Genomic DNA, 19,485 nt, shown 5'->3' on the forward strand with positions numbered 1-19,485 from the left:
AAAACACCCTCCCAGATACATCCAGAATAATAATTAATCCTCTGTGCCCCACGAGGCACAGTTTGGTTGGCATAGAAAATAACCGTCAGACACATTTTGATACTGAAGCAAATATGGCCAGGACGGGAGGCTTCCTCCAGGTATTACTTATCTAGCGGAGTCATAACTTGGATAGCTATGCCCTGAACATGCTGAGAATGTTACTAGACAGGAAGGGCAACTTTATACCAAGTCAGTTGTAAACTAGTTCCAAATCCTTTGATGGCTGGAGGCCAGTTATTATTACATGAGAATCTCTGACTCCTTGCTTCCGTTTTCAGGGTGAGAGAAAACAGTTTTATTATTATTAACTTTTACATTGCGACAACACTTAAAATGGACTATTCCATTAAAAAACAATTGCTCCTCTGTCTCCCCATTGATTTTCCTTTTTCCAGGTGAGACCCATTGAATTGCAATATTTATAGACCATCCCCAGAGTTGGTGTAGTATAGGAGAAAGGGGACCAGATCGAGAGTCAAAAAATCTCTCTTATGATGTGGTTCATTTGCTTACTGGCCATGTGACCCTGGCAACCCTTTCAAGATATCAGAACCAGTTTTCTTATTTGTAGAGTGGAGGTAATAACTTTTGCCTTCCCTACGTCAGGTGACCCTTTCAGGGCCACCTGAAATAAAATGACGCTGAAGCATTGGAATACTGTAAAACTCTGCTCTATGTAAGGTAATAATAATATTATCTTCAGTCTGTATGAACATCCCTCTCACTTGTTTTTAAAATATTATAGTCACATGTTTGCTTTAGAATTATTTCAGACTTCCTCAGGATATTTCTGGATGTTTTGTCACCCCTGCTTCAGATAATTCATCTCAGACAGTTTTGACTCATAGTTCAAAAATGACTGTAAATTGGTTACACACAATTTTGTGATAAAAAAAGGACTTGATAGTATATAAAGTAAGAAAAAAACTAATAACCATAGAACATTATATTATGATGAAAAAAATAGGAATATAGTCCCCTAAAACAGTGTTACATAAAGTTTGGTTCACCCAATGGTACTGTTCCCAATGAAATAAGTAACAGAAATTGAGAGTAAGGATTTAAAGCTTTATATAACAATTTCACATCAACATAACATTTAAGCCAAACATAATTTTGGTCTGTCAAATGTAATAATAAAAAAAATGCAACTTTATTTTGCACATCTTTTAACTTAATTTTACTTTCCATTGAGTTATTTTTATTGTATTTTACAAATATTTGTACATGACAGATTGAGAATAAAAGTGGTCTCCCCCCAGGTATAGATTGATAAACATTGCTCTAAAGTCTCTAATGCTAATAACTATTTCCTGAATATTTAAATGTAGTTTTGGCAAGACTGAGTGTTACCAAATCAAGTTTTGAAGCCTTCCACTACCTCTTTCAGACTCATGTATATATAATGGCCATAATGCATATTCAAAAAACACAGCCCAGACTCTGTTGTTTTGCAAGCTCCTCTGAAGTTTCTCAGGTGTAATCTGAAACTGGCCCCAGTACTCAGAGGGCAGCGAGAGACGGAAGAAACAGGCCGCCACTCCAGGGTAGGTGACAGGTTTAAGGAATAAAAGGAACTTATATATAAGGCTTGTCTTAGGCAGCAGTGAAATGAGTAGATCTCATTGCCAAATCTTAAAGGTTTCTATAGAAGTCTTAACTGGGTTCAGTCATGTATACCATCCAGACAGTCTCATCACCACATCATTATCCCAAGGCTGTGTCCTTGCAGCAGCTTCTGGGAATGGGGAAAGCAAGGGGAGCCCACATTCCAAGGACAGGGGAGGAGGTGAGGAGCCTCCAATTGCTCAGGTGCAGCTAATGGATCAACCAATGATCACATCTTTTCTTCTCCGTGACGTTCCCCAACAGACGTAACCTTGGATCTTGCAGGCAACCATTATTGTCCTCCAACTGGGATTCATTTGCTTAGCCACCTTGAAATGCTCTGAAACTCTGAAGTTGTGTTAAACTGTCAAAAAGCAAATGAGTGCCAATAAGTCTTATTTTGGCAATTTGCATATACAAAAAATTCCAAGAAAATGGAAGTCAGTTCAGAAAAAAAGTTGTTTACATATTCTTGAGTGAAATAACAGGACTCTGCTTTCATTAATAACGGAGAGGACACTTTACTGTTTCACAATCTTGTGACAAAACTAAATAATAGATCAAGAAATCCCTGTAGAAAAAGATGTAGAAACAGACCAAAATTGGGGAGTTACTTACAGTGACCTGGTCAATTCAATGTAATGTGATGTATGAATTGTAGTCATATACTTTTACAAATGAGTATACATTGCAGAGTATTCATTCAGTGAGTGTGTAAAATGCTGACCAAGGCCAGGAAATTTTTTTCTTTTTTCTTTTTTTCTTTTTTCTTTTTTCTACCTTAGCTCGGTAGCTAAAGCTAATTGATGAATAAACAAAACTGAATAAAACAAAGAATTCAGAGATATTTATTGTCATCTGGGCTAACATTCCTTTGAACTACAACCTGCTGTCTGCTCTTCATTGTTTCTTAAGAGAAAAGGCAGTGTCATGAATTGGTAAGGACATTGGACCACGTGAAAAGGACATGAGTTCTGTTTCAAGCCTGTGGACTTGAGCAAGCCATAACTACTCCTTTAACCTCTTTTCTCCCCCATTTTTTTAAAGATTTATTTATTTATTTATTTGAGAGAGAGAGAGAGAGTACATGAGAGGGGGGAGGGTCAGAGGGAGAAGCAGGCTCCTTTGCTGAGCAGGGAGCTTGATGTGGGACTCGATCCCGGGACTCCGGGATCATGACCTGAGCCGAAGGCAGTCGCTTAACCAACTGAGCCACCCAGGCGCCTTTTCCCCCATTTATTAAATGATCAGATTGAAGAAGATGTCCCTTAAGGTCCATTCTGGAGCTAAATCATCATGAAAATTTAAGTTAAAAAAGTTTTAAAGTTCTTTTAGATTGCAATTCTCACATGACACTTTTTTTCTGAAAAGTTAACAGGGAAGTGCTCTTTGATTCATAGTGCCAAAGCACCTTTTGAAAGTGGCCATCAATTTACATAAACCTGATACATAGATAACATTAAAAGTAAAAATATGAATGTATAATTGTATAAAAAATAAATGTATGTATTCTTTTAAAGTTCATTCTATGTCAAGTCAACAGATATATTCAAGACTGCTACCACATTTCAAAGGATGGAATTACTTAACAAATAACACTACCCAATGCTTTACTTTTTCTGTGAATATAAATTAAGGAATCACACCATCCAGTGCTATCATGTGTCTGTGAATACAGATTAAGGAGTTGGCCTTGTTTGAATTTGGATTCAGAAAATAGCTTACTGGGCACTCCCTTATGTACTAAGCTTTGTGTGTTGATCACACATCATTTTGAGAAGCTGCAATGAATTCTACAGTTGGAGAATTTGGAAACGGATTTGAATCAGGATAAACTAACTCATTACTACCTAGAGAAAATGAAAAGATCTGTACAGTACGCTGGGATAGTGGGTTGGCTGGTTGTGGTTAGTTAGCCTGATCGAGGACAAAGGGGGTAGAATGCTGGGCAAATTCCAACCCATTCAGGGGACTGCCTTCTGTTGCCGCTCCTCTCTGAGAAGTCTGGGGTTAGTGCAGGAACTCCCAATCCTTGGGACATGTATCTCTCATGAAACTTAAGTAGATCTAGGTGTGTAGGATCCAGAAATTCATTGTAAGAAAATGATTCTTTTCCTAATTCTGTCTCAATTCCGATTATTCCCAGAAAAGAAAGAAAAAAAAAGCCTCCATCTGGTGCTAGTGAGCTTCTCACACCTCTCTTAATTATGAATCTCGTTTGTAACTGAGAAAAAGTCAACCATGAGAGTCAAAACGGTACCTAGCTATAATTTAATAACACTGATTTGTTGTTTCTTGTTCTTACGGTAAGTAACCTATTTATGCCAAGTAATACCAGCTTTTTGGTTTGGTAGCAACAGAAAGTTACTTTTTAAATAAACTTATTTAAGGACAAAGGTATGTTGATTTAAAGAAAGCTTTTCAGTAAACAAAAAGTTGTACGTGGCTGGCAAAAATTTCTCAGGTGATATGCAGGTGATTGAAGCTTGGGAAACATTGGGCTGGTGAGAAGCACACTGAGCTAGAAGATAGGAAACATGGTCACCAAATCTAATTCCAATCCTGTCACTAATTATCTGATTGTCCTTGGGCAAGATGATACATCTTCATGGCTCCATTTCCTCATTATCCAATGAATATATTGATATTTGCCAAGCTACTTTTGGAGTGATGTAAAGATTAAAATTAAATGATGGGTAGTAAAATAGTATAATAGTTATATAGGGGCTCCTCAGTGGCGCAGTGCATTTTGTCTGACTCTTGGTGTTGGCTCAGGTCCTGATCTCAGTGGTGTGAGATCGAGCCCCACATCCAGCTTGTGCTCAGTCTGCCTCAAATTCTCTCTCCCTCTCCCATGGCCCCTCCCACTCATGCTCTCTCTGTCTCTCCCTAAAATATATTTAAAATTTTTTTAAAGTTGTATGTATATGATTCATTTTATTATGTCTCTGAAACACCACTTTTTCTTTTCTTTTTTTCTTCTCATTACCCCAGCAAAAGACAAACAAACAAACACACAAATAGAACAAAAACAAAAACATGAACGTGACCACTTAGGAAAGGATAATGGATAATATTATCTCTGTTTCTGCTCTAGGATCATGCCATTTTTTTAGCAGTGTGTGTGTGTGTGTGTGTGTGTGTGTGTGTGTGTGTGTGTGTGTGTGTTAGAGAGGGGGAGAGAAACTAACTACAGTTACACAGTTTCTACACTTACACTGTTCCTAAACACTAAAGCTGTGTTGTCTTTTTCTGAATGATTATATGTTTATTTTTACCATTTTCCATGGTGATAAACTAAACTAAACTGTTAAAAAATTTAATGTAATAATACATCTTATTAATCTCAAAGCTTAATAAAAATATTATGACCAATCTGAATATTTAGAACTGTTAAAAACAATAGTTTCATACCAAAATTATTTTTTGTCTTGAAATAATATTTGGAATCTTGCTTGTATTTTTTTCATTGTCCTAAAACCTCAAATTTTCTACAGAATATGAGATATCTTTACAAAAGATGTTTCACTGTCCCATAATGTCATTTCCTATAGATTCCAGAATTTCTTTTTCCAATCTAATCTTGCTTATCCTTGAAGTTAAGGTTGTTGTTTTGGTTAAAATATAAAGGTGCAGTTAAATATATGATATATTTTGATCTTAATGGCTAATATGTCAGGTTTATGGCTGTTTTATCTTGATACATATAGACAGCTAAGTCCCAACCCTAATTCATTGTGTGAAAGAGAGAACATTCATGGACATAGAGATAATGCTAGTGATTGTTTGGGTTCCCATTCTATTAAGGAAATGTACTTAGCACTATTGCTATTGGATTAGAAAATGATAGACATCATAATCTCACTCAAACATCAACATGTATGTATAGGATAACAGTTCCCAAACTTGCCCAGTCATCAGAATCACCTGGAGGGCTGGTCAAAACACAGATTGCTTGTCTCACCCTCAAGTTTCTGATTCAGTGGTTCTGGGGTAAGGCCTGAGAATTTGCATTTTTAGCAAATTCCACAGTGATGCTGAGGCCGATGTGGTTCCCATCCTCCCCCCAGCCTTTTTGTCAAGTGGAAGGTAGTAGAGCAGGACAGTGAAGCCTATGGACTTATGTGATACCCCACAGACTTTGGTGATAGCCCCAGAGTTGAGCCCTGGCTTTGATACTTATGAACACTATAACTTGGACAAGTTAGGGATCAGTTTTGTCTTCTGTAAAATGATAACAATTCTATTTATTAGGAATATTGAATAAAATAATGCATGTTAACTGTGTAAAACATGCTTAACCCTATAATGAGTGCTCACTAAATGCAACGTTTGTAACTAGTAGTGATGGTAATTGGAGCAGTGAGAGTAGAAGCAGTAGTTAGTGGTAATGGAAAAGAATACACATGTTTCCTTAGTTCACTTGCAATAAAAGTTTATTTTTCTGGGTGCCTGGGTGGCTCAGTTGGTTAAGCGACTGCCTTCGGCTCAGGTCATGATCCCAGAGTCCTGGGATCGAATCCCACATCGAGTTCCCGGCTCAGCGGAGAGCCTGTTTCTCCCTCTGACCCTCTTCCCTCTCATGCTGTTTTTTTCTCTCTCTCTCTCTCAAATAAATAAATAAAATCCTTTTTTTTAAAAAAGTTTATTTTTCTTTCCTAAGGAGGCTGGGCAGAAAGCTTGCTTTTCATTTATGACATTGTTTCTATGGGAAACACTCAGCAAGAAGGGAATTCGTTGAAAAGAAGTATTGCCCTTAGTAAAAGAATGTTCAGGAGTATGTTGAAGTTGGGAATCCATGTTGCAGTTCAAGCAAAAGTCTATCCATTTGTGCAGTAGGTTTTTCAATATTCAGAACCTAATGCATTTGTTTCTTTCCTTCCCTTAGCAACAAGAGCAAGACCCAACAAACCTATACATCTCAAATCTCCCCATTTCTATGGATGAGCAGGAACTTGAAAATATGCTGAAACCCTTCGGACACGTCATTTCCACAAGAATACTAAGAGATGCTAATGGAGTCAGCAGAGGCGTTGGCTTTGCCAGGTAAAACACTTGCTATGTACATGTACATGTATTACTTATGTTTCCTCCTTATTCCCTTTTAATTCCATTCCTTTCTAGAACTACGGCCCAAAGCAATAGACTATTTTAGCCTCTCCCTGCAAAAAAAGTAGCTTTTCAAACCGACTCTCTATCTTTGCTTCAATCCAAAGAATTCCAATGTAATTATAAATATGTTGTGCTTGCTAAAATCTGTATGTACAAAGAATGGTTATATGTGTCTCAGGTCATAATGATATGCATACCCAGTTCCCAATTCTCTCTATGCCTGTAGATTAGCAAAATCAGATGCTGCCAATTTCTGCTAATGGTAATAAATGCCCAATACCCCAAAGCTGAAGAGCCCATGTGGTGAACAAAGCATTCAAATGTTTTTGCATTGATTTCCAAAGAATGAGACGATAGAATTTCTCAGTCAAGAAAAGGAAGAGAAGAAAAATTTCGAGAAACAAGAATTGTTGGGAAGTCCCAAGGAACCCAGAAATATAAGTGGGGGGATTAGGAGGGTATTTGCATTTAAGAGGCCCTGGCTATGTGGTTTTGATGTTTTACGCAGAACAGAAAAAAGCAAATTGCACTTTTTTCATTGTCAGAAAAGGAAAAGTAGTTTTCATCTTAACTTTAAGGGATGTTTACAAAGGAAGATCTCAGCCAGAAACGGAGTTAAAATGGTTGTACCTGCTGTGCTTTCATGAAAAACAAAGCAAAAGAAACCACAGAGAAAAAGAAACTGCTCAACAACAAAGAACGAGAGTAAAAGCCGTGTCTCCATGGCTTGGTGTGTTTATGTGTCTCCAGCTGACTTAACATGGATGAGTGAATGAATGCTAGAGTCACTGGGAAGTCAGCCCTTTGCAGACAGGTGTGTCCATTGATAATAAACCCTGCCATTACCTGGAAACCATTCCAAACCAACTTTTATTAACCCACTTTGAAAGACAGCAAATTGGGGCGCCTGGGTGGCTCAGTCAGTTAAGCGGCTGCCTTTGGCTCAGGTCATGGTCCCAGGGTCCTGGGATCGAGTGCCACATCGGGCTCCCTGCTCAGCGGGGAGCCTGCTTCTCCCTCTGCCTGCCTCTCTGCCTACTAGGGCTTCTATCTGTCTGTCAAATAAATAAATAAAAAATCTTAAAAAATAAAAAAGAAAGATAGCAAATTGTAGGGGCGCCTGGGTGGCCCATTCAGTTAGACATCTGACTCTTGACTTTAGCTTGGGTCATGATCTCAGGGTCTTGAGATCAAGCCCCGTGTTGGGCTCTGTGCTGAGCATGGAGCCTGCTTGGGATTCTCCGTCTCCCTCTGCCCCTCCTGGGCTCACTTTCCCTCTCTCTGTCTCTCTAAATACATACATACATACCAATCTCTAACTTGACTTCCTACAAGTCATGGACCATGTCTTAAAATTCATATCCGCGGGGGGGTGGGGGGGTGGGGCGGAGCAAGATGGCGGAGGAGTAGGAGACCTGGATTTCGTCTGGTCTCAGGAATTCAGCTGAATAGGAATCAAATCATTCTGAACACCTATGAACTCAACAGGAGATCGAAGAAGAGGATAGCAACAACTCTCTGAACAGAGAAGCGACCACTTACTGGAAGATAGGACGTGCGGAGAAGTGAATCCGAGGCGATATTCGGGAGGATAGACGGCGGGGGAGGGGGTCTCCATCGGCCGCTTCTGGCAAGTGCTAGAGCAGCGGAGCACAAAATTGGAACTTTTAGAAGTCAGTTCCACTGAGGGAAGTCGCTGCAGTGGCTAAGCGGGAGGTGGAAACCTCGCGAGACAGTGTGGACTCAGGACCCTCGGGGTCACAGAAAGACTGGAGGTGCCTGAATGCGGCAGAGCTCCCAGGTATCGGAGCGAGGAAGCCGGCTGCAGAGACGGAGCCGAGGCGCAGGCTCTCAGCTCGGGGTTGCCATAAACTGTGATCCGCGGCCCAGTCAGGCCACTGCGCCTGCAGCAGGGACCCAACAAGCAGCAGAGCCGGGGAGACTCCCCTTCCTCCCCAAGGTGGAGCGGCGCGGGAACGCACTGCAGGGATCTGCTGGGTTTGGAGACTCCACACGGGGTCAGGTGCCAGAGATAGAAACGCTCGGTCACAGGCCGGGTGAGTACGGAGTGCAGCCGGAGACTGGGGAGATGGGAGTGATTGACTGCTTTTCTCTGGGGGCGCAATGAGGAGCGGGGCCCCAAGTTCTCAGCTCCTCCTGGCAGAGAGTGGGAGGCCACCATTTTCACCCTGGTCCTCCAAAGCTGTACCGAGAGCTTGGAGGAAACAAAAGCTCCTGAGAGCAAACCCGAGCAGCTTGCTTAGCCCAGACCGACAAGGGCGGGACAAATCCGCCTCAGGCAAAGACATTTGGGAACCATGGCAACAGGCCCCTCCCCCAGAAGATCAGCAGGAACAGCCAGCAAGCCAAGATCAAGTTTTACCGATCAAGGAGAACGGGAGAACTCCTGCGCTACGGGAATACTGCACATAGAATTCATGGCTTTTTTACCATGATTCATTAGTTTTCCAAAGTTAATTTTTTTAACTGTTTTTTGGGGTTTTTTTTTGAATTTTTCTTTTTCCCTTTTTCAACCAACATCTTATCAATCCCTTTTTTAAAAAAACATTTTTTATTTTTCACTTTTAGAGTCATATTTTATCCCTTCATAGTAGTTACCCTTATTTTTAGCATATATATATAAGTTGTTCTCTCTTTAAAATTTTGAGATACAGTTTCTTCTAATAGATCAAAATATACCCTAAATCACTAGTGTATGGCTTTGTTCTAGTCTCCTGCCTGATCACAGTCTCTCCCGTTTTTTTCTTTACTTTTCTTTTTTTTTAAATCTTCTTCTTTCATCTTTCAAACAACTTCTTATCAATTCCATTTACAAAACCTTTTATAATTTTCATCTTTACAGTCATCTTCCATCCCTCCATTGTATCAACCCTTATTTTGTACATATATAAGTCTTTCTTCCTTTAAAATTTTAGGAGGCACTTTCTTCTAACAGACCAAAATACACCCAAAATCTAGTGTGTGGCACTGATCTATGCACTAGCCTGATGATATTTGATCATATTCTGTTTTTTGTTTTGTTTTGTTTTGTTCTGTTTTTGTTTGTTTTTATCTTTTTCTTTTTCTTTTTTTTCCCTCTTTCTTTTTTCTTTCTTTCCATTTCTTTTCCCCTGGTTTCAGGTCTTTTCTGATTTGTATAGAGTATATTTGCTGGGGACGTTGTTAACCTGTTAGCATTTTGTTCTCTCATTCATCTATTCTCCTCTGGACAAAATGACAAGATGAAAAAAATCACCTCAGCAAAAAGAACAAGAGGTAGTACCGTCAGCCAGGGACCTACTCAATACGGACATTAGTACGATGTCGGACCTAGAGTTCAGAATCACGACTTTAAAGATATGAGCTGGGCTTGAAAAAAGTGTGGAGGTTATTAGAGAAACCCTTTCTGGGGAAACAAAATAACTAAAATCTAACCAAGTCGAAATCAAACAGGCTATTCATGAGGTGCAATCAAAAATGGGGGCACTAACTGCTAGGATAAATGAGGCAGAAGAGAGAATCAGTGATATAGAAGACCAAATGATGGAAAATAAAGGGGCTGAGAAAAAGAGAGAAACAACTACAGGATCACAAGGGCAGAATTCAAGAGATAAGCGATATGATAAGGCGAACAACATTAGAATAATTGGGATCCCAGAAGAAGAAAGAGAGAGAGGGGCAGAAAGTACTTTGGAGCAAATTATAGCAGAGAACTTTCCTAATGTGGGGAAGGAAAGAGACATCAAAATCCAGGAGGCACAGAGAACCCCTCTCAAAAATCAATAAAAATAGGTCAACACCCTGACATCTAATAGTAAAACATATGAGTCTCAGAGACAAAGAGAAAATCCTGAAAGCAGCTCGGGAGAAGAGATATGTAACCTACAATGGTAGAAACATTAGATTGGCAACAGACCTATCCACAGAGACCTGGCAGGCCAGAAAGGACTGGCATGAGATCCTCAGAGCACTAAACGAGGAAAATATGCAGCCAAAAATACTATATCCAGCTAGGCTGTCATTGAAAATAGAAGGAGAGATAAAAAGCTTCCAGGACAAACAAAAACTAAAGGAATTTGTAAACACGAAACCAGCCCTCCAAGAAATATTGAAAGGGGTCCTCTAAGCAAAGAGAGAGCCTAAAAGCAGCATAGATCAGAGAGGAACACAGACAATATACAGTCACAGTCACCTTACAGGCAATACAAAGGCACTAAATTCATATCTTTCAGTAGTTACCCTGAATGGAAACAGGCTAAATGCCCCAAACAAAAGACACAGGCTATCAGGTTTGATTAAAAAACAAGACCCGTCAATATGCTGTCTGCAAGAGACTCATTTTAGACCCAAAGACACCCCCAGATTGAAAGTGAGGGGGTGGAAAACGATTTACCATGCTAATGGACACCAAAAGAAAGCTGGGGTGGCAATCCTTATATCAGACAAATTAGATTTTAAAACAAAGACTGTAATAAGAGATGAAGAAGGACACTATATCTTACTTAAAGGGTCTATCCAACAAGAAGATCTAACAGTTGTAAATATCTATGCCCTTAACATGAGAGCAGCCAATTATATAAGTCAATTAATAACAAAAGCAAAGAAACACATTGACAACAATACAATAATAGTGGGGGACTTTTAACACCCCCCTCACTGGAATCCACAGATCATCTAAGCAAAAGATCAACAAGGAAAAAAAGACTTTAAATGAAACACTGGACCAAATGGACTTCACAGACATATTCAGAACATTCCATCCCAAAGCACTGGAATACACATTCTTCTCTAGTGCCCATGGAACATTCTCCAGAATTGATCACATCCTAGGTCACAAATCGGTCTCAAACAGTACCAAAAGATTGGGATTATTCCCTGCATATTCTCAGAGCACAATGCTTTGAAACTAGAACTCAGTCACAAGAGGAAAGTCGAAAAGAACTCAAATACATGGAAGCTAAAGAGCATCCTACTAAAGAATGAATGGGTCAACCAGGAAATTAAAGAAGAATTAAAAAAATTCATGGAAACCAATGCAAATGAAAACACAACTGTTCAAAATCTTTGGAATACAGGAAAGGCAGTCCTGAGAGGAAAGTATATAGCAATACAAGCCTTTCTCAAGAAACAAGAAAGGTCTCAAATACACAACCTAACCCTCTACCTAAAGGAGCTAGAGAAAGAACAGCAAAGAAAGCCTAAACCCAGCAGGAGAAGAGAAATAATAAAGATCAGAAGAGAAATCAATGAAATAGAAACCAAAATAACAGTAGAACAGATCAACGAAACTAGGAGCTGGTTCTTTGAAAGAATTAACAAGATTGATAATCCCCTGGCCGGACTTATCAAAAATAAAAGAGAAAGGACCCAAATCAACAAAATCATGAATGAAAGAGGAGAGATCACAACCAACACCAAAGAAATACAAACAATTCTAAGAACATATTATGAGCAACTCTATGCCAGCAAATTAGATAACCTGGAAGAAATGGGTGCATTCCTAGAGATGTATCAACTACCAAAACTGAACCAGGAAGAAATAGAAAACCTGAACAGACCTATAACCACTAAGGAAATTGAAGCAGTCATCAAGAATCTCCCAAGAAACAAAAGCCCAGGGCCAGATGGCTTCCCAGGGGAATTCTATCAGACATTTAAAGAAGAATTAATACCTCTTCTCCTGAAACTGTTCCAAAAAATAGAAATGGAAGGAAAACTTCCAAACTCATTTTATGAGGTCACCATTACCTTGATCCCCAAACCAGACAAAGACCCCATCAAAAAGGAGAATTATAGACCAATATCCTTAATGAACATGGATGCAAAAATTCTCACCAAAATACTAGCCAATAGGATCCAACAGTACATTAAAAGGATTATTCACCATGACCAAGTGGGATTCATCCCTGGGCTGCAAGGTTGGTTCAACATCCACAAATCAATCAAAGTGATACAATACATTAACAAAAGAAAGCACAAGAAACATATGATCCTCTCAATAGATGCAGAAAAAGCATTTGACAAAGTACAGCATCCTTTCTTGATCAAAACTCTTCAGAGTATAGGGATAGAGGGTACATACCTCAATATCATAAAAGCCATCTATGAAAAACCTACAGTGAATATCATTTTCAATGGGGAAAAGCTGAGAGCTTTTCCCCTAAGGTCAGGAATGCGGCAGGGATGTCCACTATCACCACTGCTATTCAACATAGTATGAGAAGTCCTAGCCACTGCAATCAGACAAGAAGAAGAAATCAAAGGCATCCAAATCAGCAAAGAAGAAGTCAAACTCTCACTCTTTGCAGATGATATGATACTGTATGTGGAGAACCCAAAAGACTCCACCCCAATTCTGCTAGAACTCATACAGGATTTCAGTAAAGTAGCAGGATATGAAATCAATGCACAGAAATCAGTGGCATTCCTATACACCAACAACAAGCCAGAAGAGAGACAAATCAAGGAGTCGATCCCATTTACAATTGCACCCCAAACCATAAGATACATAGGAATAAATTTAACCAAAGAGGCAAAGGATCTGTACTCAGAAAACTATAAAATACTCATGAAAGAATTTGAAGAAGACCCAAAGAAATGGAAAATCTTTCCATGCTCATGGACTGGAAGAACAGACATTGTGAAGATGTCAATGCTACCTAGAGCAATCTACACATTCAATGCAATCCCCATCAAAATACCATCCACCTTTTTCAAAGAAATCTAACAAATAATCCTAAAATTTGTATGGAACCAGAAGAGACCCCGAATAGCCAGAGGAATGTTGAAAAAGCAAAGCAAAGCTGGCGGCATCACAATTCCGGACTTCCAGCTCTATTACAAAGCTGTCATCATCAAGACAGTATGGCACTGGCACAAAAACAGACACATTGATCAATGGAACCGAAGAGAGAGCCCAGAAATGGATCCTCAACTCTATGGTCAACTAATCTTTGACAAAGCAGGAAAGAATGTCCAGTGGAAAAAAGACAGTCTCCTCAACAAATGGTGTTGGGAAAATTGGACAGCCACATGCAGAAGGATGAAACTGGACCATTTCTTTACACCACACACAAAAATAGACTCCAAATTGTTGAAAGACCTAAATGTGAGACAGTAGTCCATCAAAATCCTAAAGGAGCACACAGGCAGCAACCTGTTTGACCTCAGCCAGAGCAACTTCTTCCTAGAAACATCGCCAAAGGCAAGGGAAGCAAGGGCAAAAATGAACTAGTGGGATTTCATCAAGATAAAAAGCTTTTGCAGAGCAAAAGAAACAGTCCACAAAACCAAAAGACGACCAACAGAATTGGAGAAAATATTTGCAAATGATATATCAGATAAAGGGCTAGTATCCAAAATCTATAAAGAACTTATCAAACTCAACACCCAAAGAACAAATAATCCAATCAAGAAATGGGCAGAAGACATGAACAAACATTTTTCCAAAGAAGACATCCAAATGGCCAACAGACACGTGAAAAAGTCCTCAACATCGCTCGGCATCAGGGAAATCCAGATCAAAACCTTAATGAGATACCACCTCACACCAGTCAGAACGGCTAAAATTAACAAGTCAGGAAACTGACAGATGTTGGCAGGGATGTGGATAAAGGGGAACCCTCCTACACTGTTGGTGGGACTACAAGCTGATGCCGCCCCTCTGAAAAACAGTATGGACGTTCCTCAAACAGTTGAAAATAGAGCTACCATACGATCCAGCAATTGCACTACTGGGTACTTACCCCAAAGATACAAATGTAGGGTTTTGAAGGGGTACATGCACCCCAACGTTTATAGCAGCAATGTCCCCAATAGCCAAAGTGCAGAAAGAGCCAAGATATCCATTGACAGATGAATGGATAAAGAAGATGTGGTACATATACCCAATGGAATATTATGCAGCCATCAAAAGGAATGAGATCTTGCCATTTGCAACGATGTGGATGGAACTGGAGGGTGTTATGCTGAGTGAAATACATCAATCAGAGAAAGACATGTATCATATGACCTCACTGATATGAGGAATTCTTAATCTCAGGAAACAAACTTAGGGTTGCTGGAGTGGTGGGGGGTGGGAGGGATGGGGTCGCTGGGTGATAGACAGTGGGTAGGGTATGTGCTATGGTGAGCGCTGTGAATTGTGCAAGACTGTTGAATCATAGATCTGTACCTCTGAAACAAATAATGCAACATATGTTAAGAAAAAAGAAAAAGAAGAAGATAGCAGGAGGGGAAGAATGAAGGGGAGTAAGTCGGAGGGGGCGAGGAACCATGAGAGACGATGGACTCTGAAAAACAAACTGAGGGTTCTAGAGGGGAGGGGGTGGGGGGATGGGTTAGCCTGTTGATGGGTATTAAAGAGGGCACGTTCTGTGTGGAGCACTGGGTGTTATGCACAAACAATGAATCATGGAACACTACATCAAAAACTAATGATGTAATGTATGGTGATTAACATAACAATAAAAAATAAAAAAAATTCATATCCCCACCTTTTTCTAGTAGACTGGTAGACATATACAAGATGCATGATGAGTTGAAGAGAAATAAGCAGAATGAAGAAACTTTCCCTGACTTGAACATATACTTGAGGCATTCACTTTTTCAGATGATTGGTAACTACTCCTTTGCACGGGCAAGACAGAGCTAATCACATCACCCAGGGCTCTGAATTTTGCCAATGTCCTCATTGTTCGATAGTGTCTAAGGTACTGTGGGAGGTCTGGCCAGTATGAGAATTCGCTGAAAGGCACAGCATGCGCATCCTTCTGGTCCTTCTCCCACTTCTTGTCCCCCAAAAAACTCTCTCTAACAAATGAGTTTCTCCTTCATTTGTATTCCTGCTTAGAAATGAACATATTTCAACTTTATCAAGAGAAAACATTTTCTAAGATCTATGGTGATCTTTTTTTTTTTTTTTTTCCCCAAGCAAAGGGCCTTTGATACAGAGTATAGTAATTCTCTAGGGCTGATGTAACAGAATACCACAGACTGGGTGGGTTAAATGACGAAGAATACCACAGACTGGGTGGGTTAAATGACGAAAATTTATTTTCTCACAGTTCTGGAAGCTATAAGTCTAAGATCATGGTCTCAGTAGGTTTGGTTTCCTCTGAGGCTTCTCTCCTTGTCTTGTAGATGACCTTGTTTTCCCTGTATCTTCACATGGCCTTCATATGGTGTCTTATTCTCTTCTTTTTAAAAGGATATCAGTCATTGGGCACCTGGCTGGCTCAGTCAGAAGAGCATGTGACTCTTGATCTCAGGGTCATGATTTCGAGCCCTATATTGGGTATAGAGATTATTTAAATAAATACTTAAATTAAAAAAAAAAAATTAAAGGACATGAGGGGTACCTGGGTGGCTCAGTCAGTTAAGCATCTGCCTTTGGCTCAGGTCGCGATCCCAGGGGCTTCAGATCAAGCCCCACGCTGTTGGGCTCACTGCTCAGCAGGGAGTCTGTTTCTCTCTTTCCCTCTGCTTCACCCCACCCTTGTGCCCTCTCTGTCTCAAATAAATAAATAAAAATCTTAAAAAAAGAAAAGTAAAGGACATCAGTCAGATTGGATGAGGACCCACCCATTCGAGGCCCTGTCTCCATATACGCTCACATTATGAAGGACTTCAACATAGGAATTTGTTGTGGTGGAGGCACAATTCAGCTTATAACACAGAGATTGGGCTGTTCATTTCTCTCACTTCTGTCTTCTCTATACACTTTCAGTTTGCTTAAAATCAAGAATATTCTTCTTGGTGCAGAACAAAGTAATGCACATTGTAAGAGGCAACACTATAATCACAGTATGTGATTTCATGGAAGAGTAAATCCTTTAGTTCTTTTTTTCTTTAGGAGCTGAGGAAGAGTGGGAATTTTAAATTATTCTTTTATGCCTGCTCTGAATGCAGCCTTGGACATTTGCTCTGCATTTTCTCAAACCACTGTGGCTACTACCTTAACAAACTCGATCATTCACAAATTCACTTTTACACAGTTTTCCTTCTTTTTAGATATCACCCTTTTCCTGTTGTTCAGCCTTTCTCATTTAGAGCTATCCCTCTGAACCACAAAACAGAGATAACTTGAGTGACAATTTTCTCCCTTCTTCCCAGGATAGTGGGCAGCTAGTGAGAAAAGTTAATGGATTACATACAATGGATGCCTTGGGACAGTGGTTCTCAAAGTGTAGTTTCCAGGACAGAAACATCAGCATTGTTTGGGAAATTGTTAGAAATGTAGTTTTGGGACCCTATCCCAGACTTACTGAATCAGCAATGGTGGGGGGTAGATGAGGTGCAGCAATCTGTGCTTTATCAAGCACTTTTGGTGACTCTCATCTCTCTAAACCCTGAAAAGCATTACTTAGAGCCATTAGGACTGATTCTCAAATCATCTGGAAGGCCTGTAAAATTTCAAATTGTTGTGTTCCATTCTTAGAAATTTTTCCTGTTGGAGCTGATTCCTGTTGACACCTCAATCACACTGTACCCCTTTTGTCAAATGAACTGGTCATGAATCCATCTCCCATCCTGTTCTTCAAGTGTAGGGACCATGTCTTGTTCTTCTTCATGTCTGTCCTAGCACCTAGAATGTTGTCTGACACATTATTGATCTTCAGTAAATTTTTGATGATGAACAAATGAAATCACTTCAAGTGTTTTGTTTTTGTTTGTTTTTGACTATAACTGTGCAGGATGGTAGCATTTGATGGTAATGATAAGCCAATTCTGAGATGGGTGAACTGGGGTTTTAGAGGAAACTATAGTCACATCAGCTCAACTATTACTGATTTACAAATTATTTCTTCCTCTAAAAGTTCACAGTGATACAGGCATTATTAAAAAAAATATGCTTACTGCCTTCGGCTCAGGTCATGATCCCGGGGTCCTGGGATCGAGCCCCGCATTGGGGCTCCCTGCTTAACTGGAAGCCTGCTTCTCCCTCCCCCACTCCCCCTGCTTGTGTTCCCTCTCTCACTGTCTCTCTCTCTGTCAAATAAATAAATAAAAAATCTTAAAAAAAAAAAGAAAATGTTTATTTGATTGGGAGAACTGTCGGCCTGTAATTGTGCCTGGTAAATTGAATCTATCTCTTGAATTTATGACTCTCTCAATTCATGTAACCTGAATAAATTTATCAGGCTTCATTTTAAAGATTTTTATTATTTATTTTATTTGAGAGAAATAGAGCATGAGCAGTGTGAGGGGCAGAGGGAGAAGGAGAGAATCTCAAGCAGACTCCACACTGAGCACAGGGCTCAATCTCAAGACCATGAGATCATGACCTGAACCAAAACCAAGAATCAGTCACTTTACCAACTGAGCCACCCAGATACCCTGGCAAGTTTCATTTTAAATATTACCATTGGTCACTTCTAATCACCAGATATGGTCCTTGATTCATATGTAAGATATCCCAAAATTCTTTAACTAGAAAGACACCCCCCATTATTATTTTACTTGCAAGCTTTTACATTAATCTCCTTTGATAACCATCTCTTCAAAGTAAAGGTAGTATCTTCATTCTATATTTAAAACATTGAACTTCAAAGCATAGATTTGAATGCCAGGAGGGTGCACAGACAGCACAATTACCGGCTTTTCAAATTCCAGAAGCACCAGATATGTCTGAAATTACAGACATTTTATTTTATTTTTATGTTTTTTTTTTTACTCTCTTATAACTTAAAACAATTTGTAAGATCCACCGCCCTCTAGGCAGCATTTTATAGCCAAGTCATAAGCCTCTAAAAACAGAAGTTTATGGTGGGAATGCTGACAGTCAGTCAAGTCAAACCCACTACTGCAAAGCTAGTGGGTGCCAACAGACTACCTTGCCTTCCAGGGTGAGGATCAGAGCATAAATCAGCCTGAGGCTGGATGCACATGACTGTGTGTTCATGTTATCCTTTCCCATTCCCAGAAACATGAGACCGTTTGTCTAACAAAAATCACATTGAAAGAGTGTTATGTGAGGCCAGTAAAGAATGACCCAAAGTGCAGAAGAGATGGGGAAGGTAAACATTCACAATTAATCCAGCTTCAACATCTGGGAACATAGAACCTCTTTAAGAAATGCATTTACTGTCCCCTGGTGAGCTAAAGAGCGTGAGAGACCGCTGAGCACAGAGACCTTTGTATTTTGTAGTATTTTTCACCCCTCTTCAATACTCTTAATTTGATTCTCATGGAATTTTGTTTGAATGACTTTTAACATATGGGCAGCCCTGTCTTCTGTCTCTGTCTACTAAATGAACATGTTTTACAATTAAAGAGTTTCAGTTCTTTCTTTTTGCTAAGTAAAAAAATAATAATTGTGGTTATAGGCAGATAAATATCAGCCTGATTATATTAAAAATCAGTATAAATAGTAGGTGAAAAATACTCTTTTTGTATTTTCTTTAATTAGTGTTGAATATCTTTAAAATATTATTGATTTACCTTCTACCTCCTGATATTTCTTGCTCCCTATCTTCTCCCCTCCTGAAATATAATGAAACTCTGACTCAGGATCAGCATAATGAAAATACAGGAATTAAAAAAAATTATAAGGCAAATGCCAATGCTTCCTTTGCAGGCAAATATATGCCCCTTTAAAATGATCATCACACTTACCGAATTGTCATTGTTTGGAATGTGTTTCGATCATATCTCTTGATCTGATGGAGTCTATATTTGTGTTGAAAATCCACCCCCCACCTTGCTGTTTTGGCAATGTTTTGC

At 39.5% G+C, this 19,485-nt stretch overlaps 1 protein-coding gene across 1 annotated transcript in view; it reads left to right on the forward strand.

The window, feature by feature from the left end:
* The window catches only part of RBMS3 (RNA binding motif single stranded interacting protein 3), a 1,335,892-nt gene that overhangs the window by 1,060,690 nt on the left and 255,717 nt on the right, over positions 1-19,485 (forward strand). Inside the window, exon 8 of the mRNA XM_088026449.1 lies at positions 6,539-6,696. Coding sequence (XP_087882575.1) covers positions 6,539-6,696 — 158 coding nt within the window. The remainder of the gene's footprint in view (positions 1-6,538; positions 6,697-19,485) is intronic.

The sequence above is a fragment of the Eumetopias jubatus genome, unplaced genomic scaffold (genome assembly GCF_037043125.1).
Source record: "Eumetopias jubatus isolate StellerSeaLion01/CBP00866 unplaced genomic scaffold, mEumJub1_p1.0 scaffold_1, whole genome shotgun sequence".
Taxonomy (NCBI): Eukaryota; Metazoa; Chordata; class Mammalia; order Carnivora; family Otariidae; genus Eumetopias; species Eumetopias jubatus.